At 33.7% G+C, this 18,603-nt stretch overlaps 1 protein-coding gene across 1 annotated transcript; it reads right to left on the reverse strand.

Moving 5' to 3' along the window:
- Positions 1 to 18,364, reverse strand: LOC144448966 (ras-related protein Rab-34-like). The gene is made up of 8 exons (XM_078139356.1): positions 17,984 to 18,364; positions 14,517 to 14,608; positions 11,303 to 11,470; positions 7,999 to 8,063; positions 6,869 to 7,002; positions 6,593 to 6,683; positions 5,811 to 5,933; positions 1 to 5,620 (listed from the first exon to the last, which is right to left on the reverse strand). The coding sequence occupies exons 1-8, from the start codon at positions 18,035 to 18,037 to the stop codon at positions 5,532 to 5,534; spliced, it is 816 nt and encodes a 271-aa protein (XP_077995482.1). The 5' UTR covers positions 18,038 to 18,364; the 3' UTR covers positions 1 to 5,531.
- Positions 18,365 to 18,603: the final 239 nt, after the last annotated feature.

An 18,603-nucleotide genomic window follows, 5' to 3' on the forward strand; every position in this document is an offset into this window, starting at 1 on the left:
AAATATTTAAAATTCTAAATGAATTTCTGCTCTGATAGTGTTGACAAATAACTGAAATCATGAAAGCATTGATGGCTTCCCTACACTAGATTAACGTGATAGTTGTCAACGATGACAAGGCAATTACAACAATGTAAAACATTTACTATACACATTAACATGAAGAAGACAACTGGTACAGTGTGTTAAATGGAGAAATCACAAACACAAAATAGCACACAACACTTGATGAATAGATATGTGATCTGGAAACTCAACTAGTACTTACTCTGGAGCTAACCCCTAATATTCTAATATTTGCCATTCATGACATCTTTAGTTTAATATTTTGTAATTAATACTGGTCTTGGATATTGTGTGTTATTGGTGTTTTTTGTGATTTGAAAAATTAACAATGTGACATGCTGGCTACAATAGGGAACTTGCAATCCAGACTGAGCATGCTCAGACGCAAAGGACTATGGGATTATCTGTGGTTATCGTAATATCTTATCTGGAGCTGCCGATGAAATAAACCTCCCACACTAGTCAAGCTAAATAAGAATTGATCATTCATGGTTATAAACATTGTTTTCAATACTAATTGAATAGTATTTATTATCACATTTCCCATGATGCAAATTCAACATGGCAGGTTTGCAAGTTCCCAATTGTTCTTGCTTCCAATAAATCATGATTGATAATTTCAAGTCGTACAACTAAATAATAACACTGTTGTGACATGAACATTCACGTATATTCTCTGGTTTGTTATTTCATTGAATTACATCCCTGGCTTTTAATTATGAAGTACAAGTTGAAAAAAGCTACTGTACATATAATTTGAACAAACATAGCAATTTTACAATACACACTCAGCATAAAATTAGATACTGTTACTGTAACATGCAATATTTTGGTACTGTGATGTGATAGCTCATTTCACACAATAGCCCCGTCTAGACGTAGGTCGTCCTACCTGAGGTAGGATAGGTTAGTGTCTACATGCAGGAAGGTTATGGCATAGATGTCGCGCGTTCCGTCCTGACAGTACATAGGACGAAGTCAGGAGGAAACCTCTCAAAGGTGTCCTAAGTCAGGACGGTTTCAGGACAGGTTCGGGACGAGTTTACGTCTACATAGGCTTCAAACTATCCATAGCCATGCCTCGGGTAGGATTTTTAGTGCCGTGTAGATGGGGTTACTGACTTGGTTGGTCTTTAATGGGCAACCATTGATCTGACGTAGACTTTTTATATACCGGTTGTGTACCTATTGTTGACAACAGACAAACTCCCTATCTTGGCAATTATTTGCTGTATCACACACTGGAATACTTTGTTGAAATTGGGGAAATGTATGACTTGTTACTGCCAGTCCATTAGCTTTTTAGTTGTATAAACTACAAGACTATTATAATGAGATTGAGATTACATTAATTTCAATGCCTCCATACAAACAATTATGCCTACTATATAGTAAACATTGTGATAAAATACACCAGAGGCTGATGTTCAGATTATGGATATTAGAACACAGGGCTATTATGTAATAAAATGGTTGTTTGATGCTTTATTCAATGCAAACTTGCATCATTTAGATGGCTGGGACTATTAAAATGTCCTTCAGGCATTCACATACAAAACTAATCAAAATATCCTCAATGAGAAAATCACAAATAATGCTGTAGCTGACAACCACAGATGTGTGAGCACCAGAATAGACATGAATATTTGTTAATCTGAAACCAAATCCAAATGTTACTAATTTGTCATCATTGAGAGGGAATACAACATGCCCTTCTCATGACCAAAATGTTCAAGCTGGTTTATTTGCATAAGGTCAAAGTTCACTTGGGTAAAACTGAAAACGTAAATGTGTCTGGGTCATTTCCATAACAGTTGAAACACTTTCAGGTAAATAACATTAATTTATGCTATGCTTAATTCATCTCACCTTGAACATAAATGGGTGAATGTATAACCAGAATTTCACAGGTGAACTTTGACCTCATGCAAATAAGATAAGTTGATTCTGAGAGTCATCGTACTAGTTCAGTATAAATCTACAATTCTTTAAATTTGAAATATTTCAACAATTATCAGGTAAAATTATGACATGACTGTGTTTATTTACCAAAATGTAAATGCAGAAATTGTAATTTTTGATTTTAGTGAAAAATTTGACATTTTTAGAGAGCAAGAAATATTTTTTTTTTACAAATCACAAATTATGTTATGAAATCATATTTCAAACTAACAGTACTTACTTTTATGCATATTTCATGATTTGAGCTAGTCTGTATGATACGACATTCATGTCACCATGATAAGCTACTACTAACATAGTGGTTAGAAGCCTGACTAGTCAGAACAACACAACATATCTTACACTCTAGATTTTAGCCACCGAAAAATGTTTTTCTCAATCAAGAATGTTCCCAATACTGTTAGATTGACAGATTTATCACTGTTGGTGGTTCTGTTAACTTTTAGCTAAACACAAGTAACCATAGTAACAAGGGATTCAAAGGAGTGTATGCAATGATGATTCTCTGGGTCTTCAAAATGATGAGTCATATGGCATAACGACAACAAGTCTAACCTAATAAGTGCTCCTCCCAATGATCAGTGCTATAGCGTACTATACCAACCACACCACACATACTGTCAAGTATCTATTACCTATTACCTGGTTATGAGGGCACTAGTAGATGTCTATCACCTCAAAGGCTATTATGTAGCAACTATTTCCAAAACCTGAAAGCCAAGAGAAAGAGTTGCTGTACAGTATCAGGGGGAAAATGATGTCTACTAGTGCCCGAATAAGGCCAGGCAATAAGTGGTTTATAACACATCACATTCTCAGGTACATATTCTTTCTATACTCAAGCAAATCCTCAATAAAACTTCCATGCTAGGTGAATTGCATATTACCCTAGGGAAACTAGAATGCAAATAGTGCCCCCTATATGCAAATTGAGGTCACTATGGGTCAGTAGTCCATACCACATGATTTGATCTAAGCCAATCACTGGAGGCAATATCAGAATGATGTTACAATGTGTTACATCAACCAAACTACACAGACAAGTATCTATATACATGTACATATAACAATGTAAAGTAAATGGCAAACAAATTGTAAGAAATAAATCTATTAGTATACTGTCTATTAAAGAAAACCAATTTCAACATAAATACAATCTGATAAAATGATATATAAATGTTTACATGCATAAATACCTAGTAAGTTTCCTCTTTGTTTATTTCTGAAAACTGAAACTGTAATCGCCATGGTAACTTTTGTTAACTACACTACACTAGCTAGTACTTCATCTACTCAATGCTTTGCAAAGTGAAATGGCAAAAAAAACATCAAAGAGGAAGTATAGTTCTACTAAGGAGTATTTGATAGTAAATAATAATAATAAACCGCACTGTTTGTACTTAAAACTGATACTGTGTATATATGTGAAATGGTTGGACAGACTTGAGGGAAGGAAATCTTCTGTAGAAAAGACCTAAACCCTTAGGATTACATGATTTTTACTAATTTTAAAGGGCAGTGATAAATCATGGTGATGGAAAAAAAAGAAATAGTCAATGTAACTGAGAAGTTTCAGTTTATTGAGGCAAAGTTCCTCTATCATATAGAAGGACTCTGACAGAGGGTAAAGCTTATTTACATGCTGCAGTTTGTTAGTTTAGTTTAGTTTGTCCGTTGAGGGCACTGTTCACTTAGTTTAATACTGTATCTTGAGGGCGCTGCCCACAAACAAGAAGACACTGGTGTACTGTAAGGTATTCTTTGTATTTCATTTCTTGCAGTTGATTTGTTCCAACAGGGGTTACAATTATGGCTAAGAGGCTATGAAAAAGATGGAACAATACTGATTCATCAATGGTATATATTCAGCAATCTGATAAAGTACTTTATCTCTTAGTTTGTCAATTGTCACTATCAATATATATTCAATGTCTATGCTGTGCTATTCTCATATTTCGTGAGTTTCAAGAAGGCAAGTAATAGATATTAGACGAGATACTGTTTTCTTGGCATTACTACGTCTGGTGTCTTCTTGTGCTAGAACACTACAGTTTGGCTGAAATATATTGTTTTGTTGGCATTACTATGTCTGGTGTCTTCTTGTGCTAGAACACTACAGTTTGGCTGAGATATATTGTTTTGTTGGCATTACTATGTCTGGTGTCTTCTTGTGCTAGAACACTACAGTTTGACTGAAATATATTGTTTTGTTGGCATTACTATGTCTGGTGTCTTCTTAAGTTAGTACATTACGGTTTTGTCTGAAATTTTTCTATGATATCACTGAGTTCATTAGAACACTAAAATTGGTGAATACAATACAAAACCAAGACTGGTTTACGATTCATACATTATTGATACATAAATACAGAAAATGGCAGCCAATGAATCATCGCAACAAGGTGCAAGTACACTTTAGACAATATTAATTTACACATCAAAGTATTCAAGAAAACTGTGAATATATACTTCACATGATTTTCCATTCAATATATTTGATACAGAAACCATAGACAGTATTTTGTTTTCAGTTCAAGTCAAGGTATACATGTAGAAAGTATGTGTTTGATTATTAAAGAGTGTAATCTGGAAGAGATATACTTTTGAAAAATATCTAAAAAAATTTATTGTGTGAGAATCTACAAAGCCTGAAATGTGTAGGATAAAAGGTGTTCTATAACTATTTACTGTTTATGTCAGAATTTGGTATATCAAAATAAACACAGACAAGGTTTGAACTTCTACCTTTACTCTTTGACCCTGAACAGCTGTCACTATATCAAAGTCCCCAGGGGGCACAGACACATGATACAACAGTTTACCCTAACTATAACCTTTGACCCTATCATTCTACCAGCCTCCCTACCTGCAGAATAGACAAATGGTAAAAACGCTTGCTGTAAATTCAACTTTTGAATCTTTTGAGATCTCCTTCTATAGGCTACCTGAACATACATAACAAACAGTATGAGTATTAGACTGTCGACAGTCATTCGTGTCTTTTTTGCTACATTTTATCTAAAACCAAAGTCATCGCCTCGCTCCAATCCGGAGCAATACTATAACCACGTACTGATAGCAACAGCAAGAAGGCACGTGCCTTTGGCACCCGCTGGTCCTATCAGTATGCGTTAGTATTCAGTGCTGTGGATCGAGGCGATGACTTTAATTTAGATGAAATGTAGCAAAAAAGGGGCAAACGACTGTCGACAGTCTATATGAGTACCTGCTTTAACTTTAACCTTTGATCCATGGAGCTGTCAAGCAGAAGGCAAACAGTAAGATAACTTTTACCCTTTGACCCCAACGAGATCTCTTTCAAGAACAAGCCTAATCCTAATGATAGTAAAAGTTCACCAAAACTCTTCATATTCAAGGTATTTACATTATATAGTTCTGTACAGTATGTAGACTTTGATCGTTTTGCTCAGTGCTATCACAAACACTTAGTTTTAAAATGTATCAAGGTTTTCAGATGTTAGTTGTAGTGGTTACCATGGCAACTAACAACAGTTGGATTTGGAACTTCTTCTGACGTCATTTCCATCAACAAGATCAATGGAACCTGTCAAGTCTAATGGTTTCTTTACTTCTGTAATTGTAAATAAACAACAACATATTATTTTGTATGAATAGTAAACATTAAAAATAAACATATAAAATATTTGTCTTCATTCAGTCAAGGAAAATATGAGTGACCTAAGGGGCCTTGTGAGTACATCAATAGACAAGTAGTGACCATGCCCTTAGGATATGATGTATAATATAAGTTATTAACTTACTGACTAGATTACTGCCTCCACCTATTGATTTAACTGGCTGTGGTGAATCATCCAATTCTCTCTGTACAGCTAAATCAAACGTCATTGCTGCTAGCCTCGTAAAAAACTCTGTCACATTCTCACCTGTACAAGTAATAAAATCACAGTGTTAAGAACTCAATGTAAACTTTCAAAGTTGCCATGGTGATAATATTGTACAACATTTGTTATCAATGGAACTCATGCTGTTTGTATCTTTTCTTGTAAGTTTAAGACATGTTGAACATTTTCTGAAATTTAAGTCTTTCCCTTTTTGATGGTTCTATCGTCCTAGTCATTACTTTACAACATAGAAAACACATTATCATTGCCATTGCCATCATCACTGTTGTCGATTTCATCATCACCGTCATTTTCGTTGTCATTGTCTTCATCATCATCATCATCACTGTCATCATCATCATCATCATCGTCATAATCATCATCGTCATCATCATCATTACCATCAAAATCCTCATCATCATCATCATCATCATCATCATCATCATCATCACTGTCATCATCATCATCATCATCGTCATAATCATCATCGTCATCATCATCATCACCATCAAAATCCTCCTCCTCCTCATCATCATCATCATCATCATCATCATCATTATTATCATTATTATCGAAATCCTCATCATCACCGTCACTGATCATAGTCTGTCACTGGCATCATCACCACCATTCTCATTTTGACTATTTGATAAATAACTTGTTGAAGTTTGAGTTTAACAGCTACACAACAGTCTCCTTACCTGTCTTTGAAGATACTGGCCAATACTCTGCATTCAATTCTTTAGCTTTCTCAATGGCAAACTTTTCAACCTCTTCATATTTACTCTGTGACTGTACAAAAACATAATATACAAGTTGCCATCAGACTATTTGAAATAAAAGTGTCAGTGGACATAATATTTGTTGAATAATGCATTCTGCATTTGTAATGTGGTAAATTAAATCTCCTACCCAACATGTAAATTTTAATACAGGCTAAAACTCATATATATATATAAAGTAACTTGACAACTTACACACAAGTCCAGTTTTGTTCCTACTAAAAATACCAGGGCATCATCATTATTAGTTTCGATAGTAGCGTCTTCCAACCATGTTGAAGTATGGTCCAAAGATGATAAATCAGTCTGATCAAATACTACTATTATTACTAGAAAGAAATGATAAAAATTATATTCAGTAAAAAATATTAACTGAATGTGAAATATGTTATGCCTCAGAATAATTATATAAAAGTTGTTTGCCCTACTTGCATGATTTGATTTATGTTGGCCGAAGTTGGGTTTAAAATACATTACTGTGTAGTCTGTTTATTGTCTGCCTGTACTGTCTGTTCATTTGTTTACCTAGTCAGCTGTCGGTCAATCCACCCATACATCCATTCATCAGAAAATAAGATCAATTTTTTCTGATTTTAACCAAGTCACGTTATATAAATATTCAGGGACATATGGTAGATGTGTTATAAATTATGTGCTACATGTATTTGTCAACAAAGAAAAGTGTTAAGTGAGCCAACACTTGCAATATAACTGTCTAATATAAATATGTGTAATATTTTAATGTTACTGTCTGTCAAAATTATTTGGTTTCCATGGTACCACATGCAAGGTACAGGGGAATGACCCATTGGTCCACATATGCTGCATGTATGTATGTATGTATGTACATAGGTTATAAAAATATCACTACTGAGGCAATTATTCATATTTCTTGTCAAACATCTACCACAGTTTACTATACTATATGTACCAGTATTTTGCTTAGTGGCAAGTATACAGAACAATGGACAGACAGGCAGTGTGTGTAGCACTGTGAATTACAGACTAGCAGTATGTGTAGCACGGTGAATTGCAGACTAGCAGTGTGTGTAGCACTGTGAATTGCATATACCAGCTTCTAGCAAAGTGTAAAAATCAAGGACAGATATAGAGGATGACTACTTGTGTTGTTTTATAGATTCTAGCCAATCTGTGTTTTTCTTATCTGTAGCCTAGATTAGCTTTCCTCACAGTTCCACACAGATACATATAAACAGGACTGTTCCCTGTATCTCATAAAACAAATTTCAGAGTATTTCTAATTTTTCAGGACTGTGTTATCTGTATAACTTTTGCAGTTTTATTTTGAGAGTAAATATACATACCATGTGCACCCCTATAGTAGGCAGCAGCTATACATTTAAACCTCTCCTGACCAGCAGTGTCCCAACTGAAATCAAATACATAGAACAAACACCTTTAGAACCATCTTGACACTTTCAGTATCACATATCTTTTATGGTTGGTAACTGCTCCTTCAGTTTGGAACAGTCTTCCCCATAGTCTTCAACACACCCACTCTAAGTCCTCCTTCCACTCTGCCCTTAAAACTCACCTATTTCAGTCTTAAATCTCACTCACTTGCACACTTCTATCTGCATCCTTCCTATGTTTTCAATTTCAGTTTTTCTGTATCTGCTCAGTTTTGTTAATAGTTCTGTGTCTGTGCCTAGAGCTCTTCAGAGGACAGGCACATTGCTTTATTATTATTATTATTATTATTATTAGTAGTAGTAGTAGTAGTATTATACTACTACTAGTACTACTACTACAGATATCAACATAGCTGATACTTCCAGTGTCATCATTCATTGTAGTTTTCACACTCTATAAAATGAAATCATGATTTTCAAGAATGTTTTGTCAATGTGTAAAATCAATGATTCGAGAGTATGTATTCTTGTAGCATTTCATCATTTTCATTTCAACTAAACGATAGATTGATGTATGAAACCTAACATTGACAATATGTATTTAAAAAGTCTAACATTATCGCTAGAATTTGTTAAAGCACATTGATAAATGTATTGACAGTAGAATATTTCACCTCAAACCATTCCCTTGGCTATTAAAACTAATTGGATTAATATTCACAGTTATAGCACATAATCTAATCTAATCTTCACTTTTATCTAACAGGATTAAAACTTATGTCATAATTATTCAACCCAATAATTTTAACATTTTGATGATAGAGACAGACAGACAGACTAACTGATCAGCCCACACAGAGACAGACAGACAGACGTCACCATTACATTAACTCCCATTTGGTTGTTAGCCCTGGGGAGGTTAAAAATACACATAGCACCTGACAAAAGTAATAAATAGAAAGAAAATGAAAATATTATGAAACTGATAATTTAGGTACACAGGATAATGATCATACTTAAAATATTCACCAGGAAAGGTCAGTGGATTTGTAATAACAAATTTAATCAATTATTAATAAGTTATCATAAATTACACAGATATATCACATTGGCATATTTATATATCAGTTTAGCTGCAGCTGTGTATGTGAAATGGTCTCTGATAAACATAACAAATATATATCACTACTATGGCAGTTGTCCACTTACTACTGCTAGAAATGTAGATAGAATTATATAAACCCTATTCTGGGATATGACACTATTATGTCAAATTCTAATGATCATCTTTTTGATTTCAGATTTTATACCATATGTCATATTTCTCTAGCACGACATTTTATAAATGAAATGTGTGCTTACTTGTGAATTTTAGTTACGGTACATTAAAACTGACTTTTATTTTTATTTTAATAATTTCATCTATATATTTATAAACAAAGCATATTTTTCCAAATATCTCAATAAGAATGTCTCTGTGTAATTATTACTACAAGATATATCGGACCTAATTTCATAATTTGGAAGGTTTTACAGAAGGAAAAAATATATGAAATATTGATAAGTATAGGGTTGGTTAATACTAATACTGAAATGTTTGAGTCTGCGATATGTTCTGACAAATATTATAACTGATGTCCTATTTAGGGCTATTTTGTCCTCTGTATCAATAATTATGATGTTATTTTTAATAATTTCCAATTATACACATCGATACTATGAATAAACTGCAAAAAAATAGCTGTTGAACCAATTATAGATGTTATCATATAGTGTTTTTAATTGACATTGGTATAATCTACCTAAGTAACCCACATATTTTATCAGGGTCCCCAACCCAAATTATCTTACATGGTATGGAAAACTATGCAAGTTTTAAATGTGACATTCTATTTTGGCCATTCCTTATGTAAAACACTATCACAACAAAGCGTCCAGTTTTGTTTCTACCAACATTCCAAAGTAAATATATAGATACAGGGCTGTTCCAATGTACATTTATTTTGTGGTGTATATTATCAAATTGGTATTTGAGTTATTTACAATGTAAATTTGGTAGCTAGACTTCAATCTACCATCCACTGATAAACACAGCTACTGTGTCACCATGGTGATCATGATAAAATATTTACTAGTTAATTCTGTTAGAAAAATATGCATGTACATAACAAATGTGTGCCAAATGTCTACTTATACTTCAATTTCAAAATAGTTCAGAATTTACAAAGTGGAAAAAATAACCCTTACAAAATACAAATACTATTATTTAAGCCTTATACCTAATGGACTAGCAATATTAAATCGTGAAAATCAAAGTACAGGTCACAGACACTTGTGACCAAGATAGGCTTACAAATGTTATAAATTATCAATACTATCAAAAACATAGATATGTGAACAGGAATTATGATGAGTATGGGTTTCTAAAACAGTAAGTTTAACTGTTAACTGTGAGATACGTTGTGTTGTTCAATCATATCACGTTTCTAAACCAGTGGGTGCTGACTGACTGATGGTGTAGCACAAATGTAGTATTTTACAGACCACAAGTTCCACTGTTGACTGTGAGATACGTTGTGTTGTTCAGCCCTATCAGACTTCTAAACCACTGTAAGATATGTTGTGTTGTTCAGCCCTATCAGACTTCTAAACCACTGTAAGATATGTTGTGTTGTTCAGCCCTATCAGGCTTCTAAACCACTCTAAGATATGTTGTGTTGTTCAGTCCTATCACACTTCTAACCAGTGGGTGCTGGCTGACTGATAGTGTAGCACAAATGCAGTATTTTACAGACTACCATTTCCATTGATGTAAAAGAAAACACTGATAGATACAGTCCTAGAAATCTGCAAGTGTGTTATTCTATCCCCTTGATATATTATTAACCATATATATATCTATTATCCATAATTTATTACATTCTGACACATATCTTGGGACACAAGTGTTTGTGGTACAAAGTGATACTCTTGGGACTTGCAGGAACAGGGAATTCCACAGGAATCATCTAAAAATATGACTTATAGAGAAGTTATACCCATGTGGAATTCCATACTATAGGTGCAATAAATGTAAGTATTTAATTTTCACACTTGTCTGGAAATTTGACATTTGCAAATAATTACACTATAATAATTATCTAAATGGTAGCTATGATCTGAAATGACAACAGTGACAATAGCATCAATATAAATATTCCAGAAGCAATTTGAAGGCATACTTCGGTCTACAACATAAACATAAAGTGATACTTACATTTGTAAATTAAATGGCACATTCAGCATATCAAACCTTTCCACTTCAAAGTCTACACCAATTGTTGCTTTGTAATCTCGGTTGAAAACTTGATGACAAAATCTGTTAACTAAACAAGTCTTTCCAACAGATACATCCCCTATCACTATACATTTGGATATCTTCAATCTGATATTGAAAGAACAGAAAAGGGTTTGCCAATTACAAAGTGGGCTATGCATCGGTTTTTCAGTTGAAAAAGCCTCAACATGTCTTATCCAAACACGGTTAAAAAGTGTTAATTTCTGAACAAATATATGGTTTTTATTTCCAGCCTAGTATGACAAGACAGACAACAACCCCAGCAAGTATGGTTGCTATGACACTCCTTTAAACTTCCACTCTCAAAAACCCTTGGAGAATTGGTATTAGTACACATTCTAGGTTACTAGCAATGTGTGCATACTCAGCAACCACTAATCTATGGAGTCTGGGGAACTACTAAGTGCTATAGAAATACCTATGGCCAACTTAGTCTCCGTTACCCAGCATCTTGCTGCTGTGGGCTCTGCCTATGAGTATGAGATCATCCCAAACAAGAGTCTGGGGAAATGACATTCCAACTATCCTGTGCAGGAAGTAGCCTTTGGAGCAGTGCATTGTCGAGAGTACTTTATGGCCAAAATTGCAGGCTGAAAGATTTGGGTACCTTTGCTACAGATTATCACTTCTCATGCGAATGATATATATTAATTACAATAAACAGGCCTCGTAAGTCCATTTTTTATGCTTGGAAGAAATGTACTGTTTGACTTCTGTCGTTGGATAGATGAAACGTGGTTTCCCCAGACTCTTGTCTGGGTGGTCTCATAGAAGAGCCCCAAGCAGAGAGAGTCTGGGTAACCAAGACTACAGCCAACTTGGCACAAAACCAGTGCATTGTGGGCCAATGCAGTAATGTCAAAGATGGTGCAGCTCACACTACTAGCTCAAGCATAATAGATTATAAACAAATGAAACTGGGATGAGTTTCACATGTTTGAACAAGCCATAACTGATACATTCCAAGTCCATAACTTGAGATGGGGAGTAAATGTCATAGGACATAGGTTGGAAGTGCTCTCCATCTGGGGCTCTCCATACACTGCAGGTCTTTATCCACACATTCCCTTTACTATCAACATCTTTTACATGTACATTGTAAGAGTAGCATGTTTACTGATGAGTGATATACGTGATAAATGACTCCGCAATGTATTCTGTACCATTATCAGCTTGAAAATCAAACAACGAGATTGATAGGTTGATGTCACTACATTTTATTACATTTGAATATTAAGTAACATATACTCATTGAGAAGTATGACAATTTCTTATGTTTTTTAAATTTTTGCATACAGGTACTCTTTAGAAGAGAAGCCTTGGACCACAATAATAGGATTTTATGTAGGCATTGATCATGTGATAGAAATGTCAATGTGAAATCTTTGAGGAAGTAGGAAAGTTTCATTGAACATTTTCACAAGTGTTCTAAGTACATGTAGGCGATTAAAGGTTAAAGTTGAATTTAAGAAGTGAAAGTGATTTTGTTGTAAGCGTGGGTTGAAATAAGTCTGCTGACAAATAACACTTATATACTTTTGAATTCACAACAATAAATATGCACAATACCTGACACGAGAAATTGTAGGTGTTTTTCTTTTTTTTAATTATCTGCCTATTTAAACTTTGTTAATTAGTAAATGTCTGCTATTGTACATGTAACACCCCTTCACATGCTTCAGGCAACAATTACATTAGCCAAGATATTGGGTTACCAGCCTTGCCATATATGTTAAAAAGGTCATTATTGTTGATGGTTACAGTTAAAGGTCTGCCCAATTTGACAGCATGATGTATAGCTTTACATTCAAGTATTTCACAGTTTATATACAACTATACTGTTTGATTTGTCTTCCATGGAAATAAAGATTCTAAAAAAAGTGAAATGTTCATTAAAATCTCTTTATAAGTATTAAAAATCATGAAAACATTTTTGCAGTTTTGCAGAACTTTTGATTTTAATGATTATCTTCAGAATATTACTCAAATATTGAAAATAGCTCCGAATATTACATAATATTCTTACATAATCATAATCTGATGTACTCATAATCTTTAACAAATATAATATATTATATATACATGAGTTGATACATGTGTTTTACATTATATGGTTTCCTGTTCAACTCAGCCATACTTCCTGTATGGAGACAATTACAATAACATGTATTGATATCACAAACACCAAAGAGTGTTACTTTATGGTTATTAGGGCATTGACTTTATATAATTTGTTACATGTATAAAAATGTCCTATCTGACATGTTCCTGCCATTCATTCTACCAACCAAATCAGGGAAGTATTACATGAGTGTATCCATTGGACCAGGATGGATTTATGGCACAGAGCACACAGAACTGCATGCCATACATTCCATCTGTCCATGCACGTCATGCATGCCTGCACATTAACCTGCACCAACACTGAAAGTACATGAGTTTTCTTAACTTCAAAATTGGAAATCACTATTGTTCGATATGTTTTCATCTGAAAATACCACTTGAGCACTTCCCCTGCTTTTTGTTTGTGATTGGTTAACAGCAGTAATGTGGCGCTTTAAACTAATACTTCATTGGCTAATACTTCATGTGGGACTAGATGTCTCAGGTAAAAGTAATCCAAGATAAAATGAATATTTATAAAGTAAACCACAGAATTGAGCACACGTTCCCTATGTCATCGTCAGTTTATTCCAATATACAAATTTATGCAATGATCCCTAAATCATACTAACATTAATTATAATATTATAGCACCTCTATTCAGAGTTCTTAGTATCCTAAATACTGTTATGGTAGTTTGCATAATATGGAGAAAAAGACAATAGAAGATGGTGAAATAATGTATGAAGGTGTGAGATGATACACCAATAGCTAAAGTCAAAGTTTCAAAACAAAGTCACAAAAATGTATTGAAAATTAATACAGAGAGTTGGTAGCCTTGAATTCATGTTATCTATCTAGCATTGCCAGGTGTAACTGATAATACTAGATCAGATAGGATAGCTACCAGGCTAGTCTACAGGCTACATCTGTCACATCAAATCTCTTCTCCAACAAGAAAAAAGACCATTGAAGTAATGGATAGCCTTTAGACTACTTCTAGACTAGATTGTCAGATTTATCTACTTACCCTACTGTTCCAGTTTTATTTGCAGCACAAGCATTTTTAACCATAGGATGGAACATTTGCTGTTTATATGGAGTTGCAGACAGTTTATATGCCTGTAAATACAAATAAAAGATTAGTATGTCACTGTTCTGTACTTTTACATCTGAAACTTGCTTTTTTTTAACTTGGTATCATTATCAAATCAGTGGATTATTGATTCTGGGCTCCCATGCAAATTTAGGGGAAAGAAAAGATAATTCCAAGTGCATCAAACACTTGTATTGGTCAACATACTAGGTATATGGTTTATCAGTTGAAGGAAAAAAGAAATCGTTCAGTGTTGTCACAGAGGTGGTAGTCTGAGGTGTTGTCAACTACCTTATAGAAGTATGGCAAATGGCTTACAGAAACAATGTGTATTATTCTCTAAATTCATGTCTTTGTCTCAAAGCTGTATATACACCAACTCTACCCTGTGTCACTTCAATGGAAATACTGAAAACTATAGTGTAAACCCTCTATCTATTTTTGCTATGTAGAAGAGTGTATGATTTCATATGGCAAAGATAACATAAAGAGATTTGAAATATTCAGACTATGACAATGCAATGGTCCAAGTTGTACTTACATATATATATACAATGTACCATATGTCAAAAACAAATTGGTATTTTATGTTAATTACACAGACAGACACCCATACCCTAGAGAAGTGCCTTTCAGTCCAACATAATCGCATAATATGACACAGTAGCCAAAGTCTGCTTTATTCGCAACAAAAAGTATAGATAACTTTTTGAATAACAAAAGGTAAGTATAACACCAGTCATTGTTAAGGGTACATGTGTGTTGCATTACTTGGTTCAAAGGTCACGTGTCAATTGTAATCTGGGGTCTGATATCAGAACGGATGTACAGTATTATGTAGATGTCAAGTCGTGACTAGTATGTCAGATATCAGTCACCATAGTTTATGTTAATTTAAGTGTATGTATGTATTGTACTTAATGTTCAGTGTTTGTATATTAACTCGCCTATAAGCTACCACTTCAGATTCCATATTCAAAGCATAAAATGGGCAAAATTTGAAAATTTGAAACCCCAAGTTCTTTAATAGGAGTACGCCACTTGATTTCTAGGGGGGGGGGGGGGGGGCAGATGAATTTTGAGAAAATACTTTGTTGTCGGCCAAAAGCAGGAAAAAAAATTTGCTGACCAAATCAAGACACACAAAAAAATTTGTTTCCATGAAAATACCTCCCTCCCGTAACCCCCCCCCCCCCCACTTGGCTTCCTCAAACTTCTATTCAACTTTTACTGTCTACTTTCCAATTTTACTAGCCTCTGTGGGAATATTAAAGCTACATCCATTACTACCTCTTTTGAAATAAGCTACATTCATTATGTATGTCTCCTGTTATGAAGAAATTAAATTTCAAAAAAAAAAATTACACAAAGCAATGCGGCGAAAAGACAAATTTAAAGCATATATTCATATTAAAAAACTGGCTGTACCCTACTTGGTAAAAACAACAATTGCTGTCTAGTTGCTCTTGAAAAAAAAAATTTGCTGGTGGTTGTTGGGTCCAAATCCTCCCCCCCCCCAAAAAAAAAATGCTTTACCCCTTATCACTATCCATGTAGACATAAGAATTAGACAGGATCATTCATCTGTTAGGACTTTGAGGTTAGGGCAAAAGTTTTCCATAGCTCTACCAGACAAACTGCAGTCTTTCTTTACACTAATCCTAATCTGAGAATCTTGTGCCTTTAAACTTTCCAAGATAAGTCTGACATCTATTTTGTATATATCAAAATGAAATCATATAGTTCAGGTAAAATATTGAATTTACAGAACGTAACATAATGTACAGACACTTTCTTCATTTCTAGTCATCTACTTCAGATCAATGCATACAATTCATTTAAACTGAATAGGTTATCTTGGACCATGTCATTTGATACCAATAAAACATCGACCCATAAATCACGTGATTGGTACATGTAGAACTTTTACACAAAGAAAGCATTTTGACAACTTGCCAAACTTCTCTCAATCAACAATGAGTTTTAGTGAGACAACTTAGCTATACAAGCTACTCAAAAAATGACCTCACACCTTCACTAAGGGTATCCTTACAACAAACTTCAACTTGATATTATAGCAATTTTCCATGTCATTCAGATTTCGTTACTTGTTTTCTAACTTGTTCAATATATAAATGTGCATGCACATTTTGATATTTGTTTACTTTTGTTTCTATGGAAACAGATATATCATAAATCTTCTCAGTTTATTTATTTATTACCCATATCATTTTAACCCAGAACTGTAATATCAACACTTGCAAAATATAACTGTGGCACAAATTATTTCTAAATCAATTGTTATAATTGTCATTTCAACATTTGTCCTTCTATCTATAATTAGATTTGTTACATCTGTGTATTGTTGGATTGACATAAATTTGTTCTGATGTTGACACATACGTATTAAAAATAACGTTAACAGATATTCAGTCAAATCATGACAGTCTTTACGATACAAAATTAGTTTGATATTTTTTAAATGTCAGATATGCCACATATACACATGCATGGCAAACACAGACTGTAGTCAGATCAACAATAAACATAATCTAAAACTTAAACATTAAGATAATTTATCTTACATCCTGTCCCATTTCCTTTATTTGACATCAATAATAAAAATAATAAATAACATTAATTCACACAGATCAGACTGGTGCTTGGGGTCATGGGTAATGACCTTTGATGGAAAGTTTACTTTCTGAGTCATGTTTACCAGGAGACTACACTAGAGCTGACCAAACCCATTGTCATTATTGCTATAGTATACAAACATTGAAAAACAAACAAAACTAACTAAACTAATTATTAACACTTTCAAAAATAATAAACATTTTGGACTTCTGGTCTACTGCCACATAATTTGCATTTTTATCCAATTTGTACGACTCTAATGATCTACCATATATGGAACTATAATTATTGTTTGAATTCTAACAATAATCACAAATTTATTATTTAACCTTCATGAGCATTTCAATCATCTAAAATATTTGGTTTGTACATGTGAATGTTAAATGTTTGTACAAGAACTCAATATTGGTGATTTAAAGTCCACAGAATAATTATGAAAATATTTTATATCAAATTAATCTGACACTGAAGTACTTTAAACACAAATAAAACTATTCATACATTATATGAACAAATGAATAAATAAGACATTTTTAAAAAATTGAACTATCGACTTGAAGAGGATATCGCTGGTTAAAAAGACAGCACTGCCATATTGGTCAAAGTGAAATTTCGACAACAAAACGACGGTAAAGAACTGCAATTTGCAAACCAAACCGACAAAAGTTTGTTTTGTTTTCGTTTCATTTTTCATTCTGACAAAATTATTGAATTATTTTTTGTTAAAGTCTGTGAGGTATGGCAATTTGTAAACGATCACTTACCTGTGGAAATTTTGTGATAGTTCTATCACGAGCGGCCTTTTCGTCTCGTTTCATAGTTGTAAAGTGTCAATATGGTACAAGTGTATAAAAGTTAAATGTCCTGACTGTATCAAGTCTCGCAGACTGGAGACTAAACCGCGAACCGTGAACGATGTGTTTTTTTCCTTCGACCAATCTTTCTCGATTCTGGCAAGAATATACTTCGTTATACCATTTTGTCGGAAAAAGCAGGTGTGACAAGGAATTCCAATCAAATGCGTGTCACCCGAGTCTTTTGAGATATATTGTTACCTAGGACTCCGAGTTGGTTGACAGCCGACAACTACAATGTGAATGCATTACACTTTATTTGCCGAAAGAACGAAGCCAACGAAGCAGACTTTGACATGACCCGGAAGTGAAAAACTATTACGTGACATTTTACTTGTTCGTTGTAATGTATTAAAATATTAAGAATATCGTTCAGCTCCACTTATCGTACCATTTAACAAATTAGATATGTAAATTAATAATTTTAAAAAATCACAAAACACTGTGGAAGCTCTCTTCCTTTAAATATATTAAATAAGTGTAGATGGATGAAATACCACATATTTCCTCCAGTAATGGGGTCCCTGATT

The sequence above is a fragment of the Glandiceps talaboti genome, chromosome 18 (assembly GCF_964340395.1).
Source record: "Glandiceps talaboti chromosome 18, keGlaTala1.1, whole genome shotgun sequence".
NCBI classification, from domain to species: domain Eukaryota; kingdom Metazoa; phylum Hemichordata; class Enteropneusta; family Spengelidae; genus Glandiceps; species Glandiceps talaboti.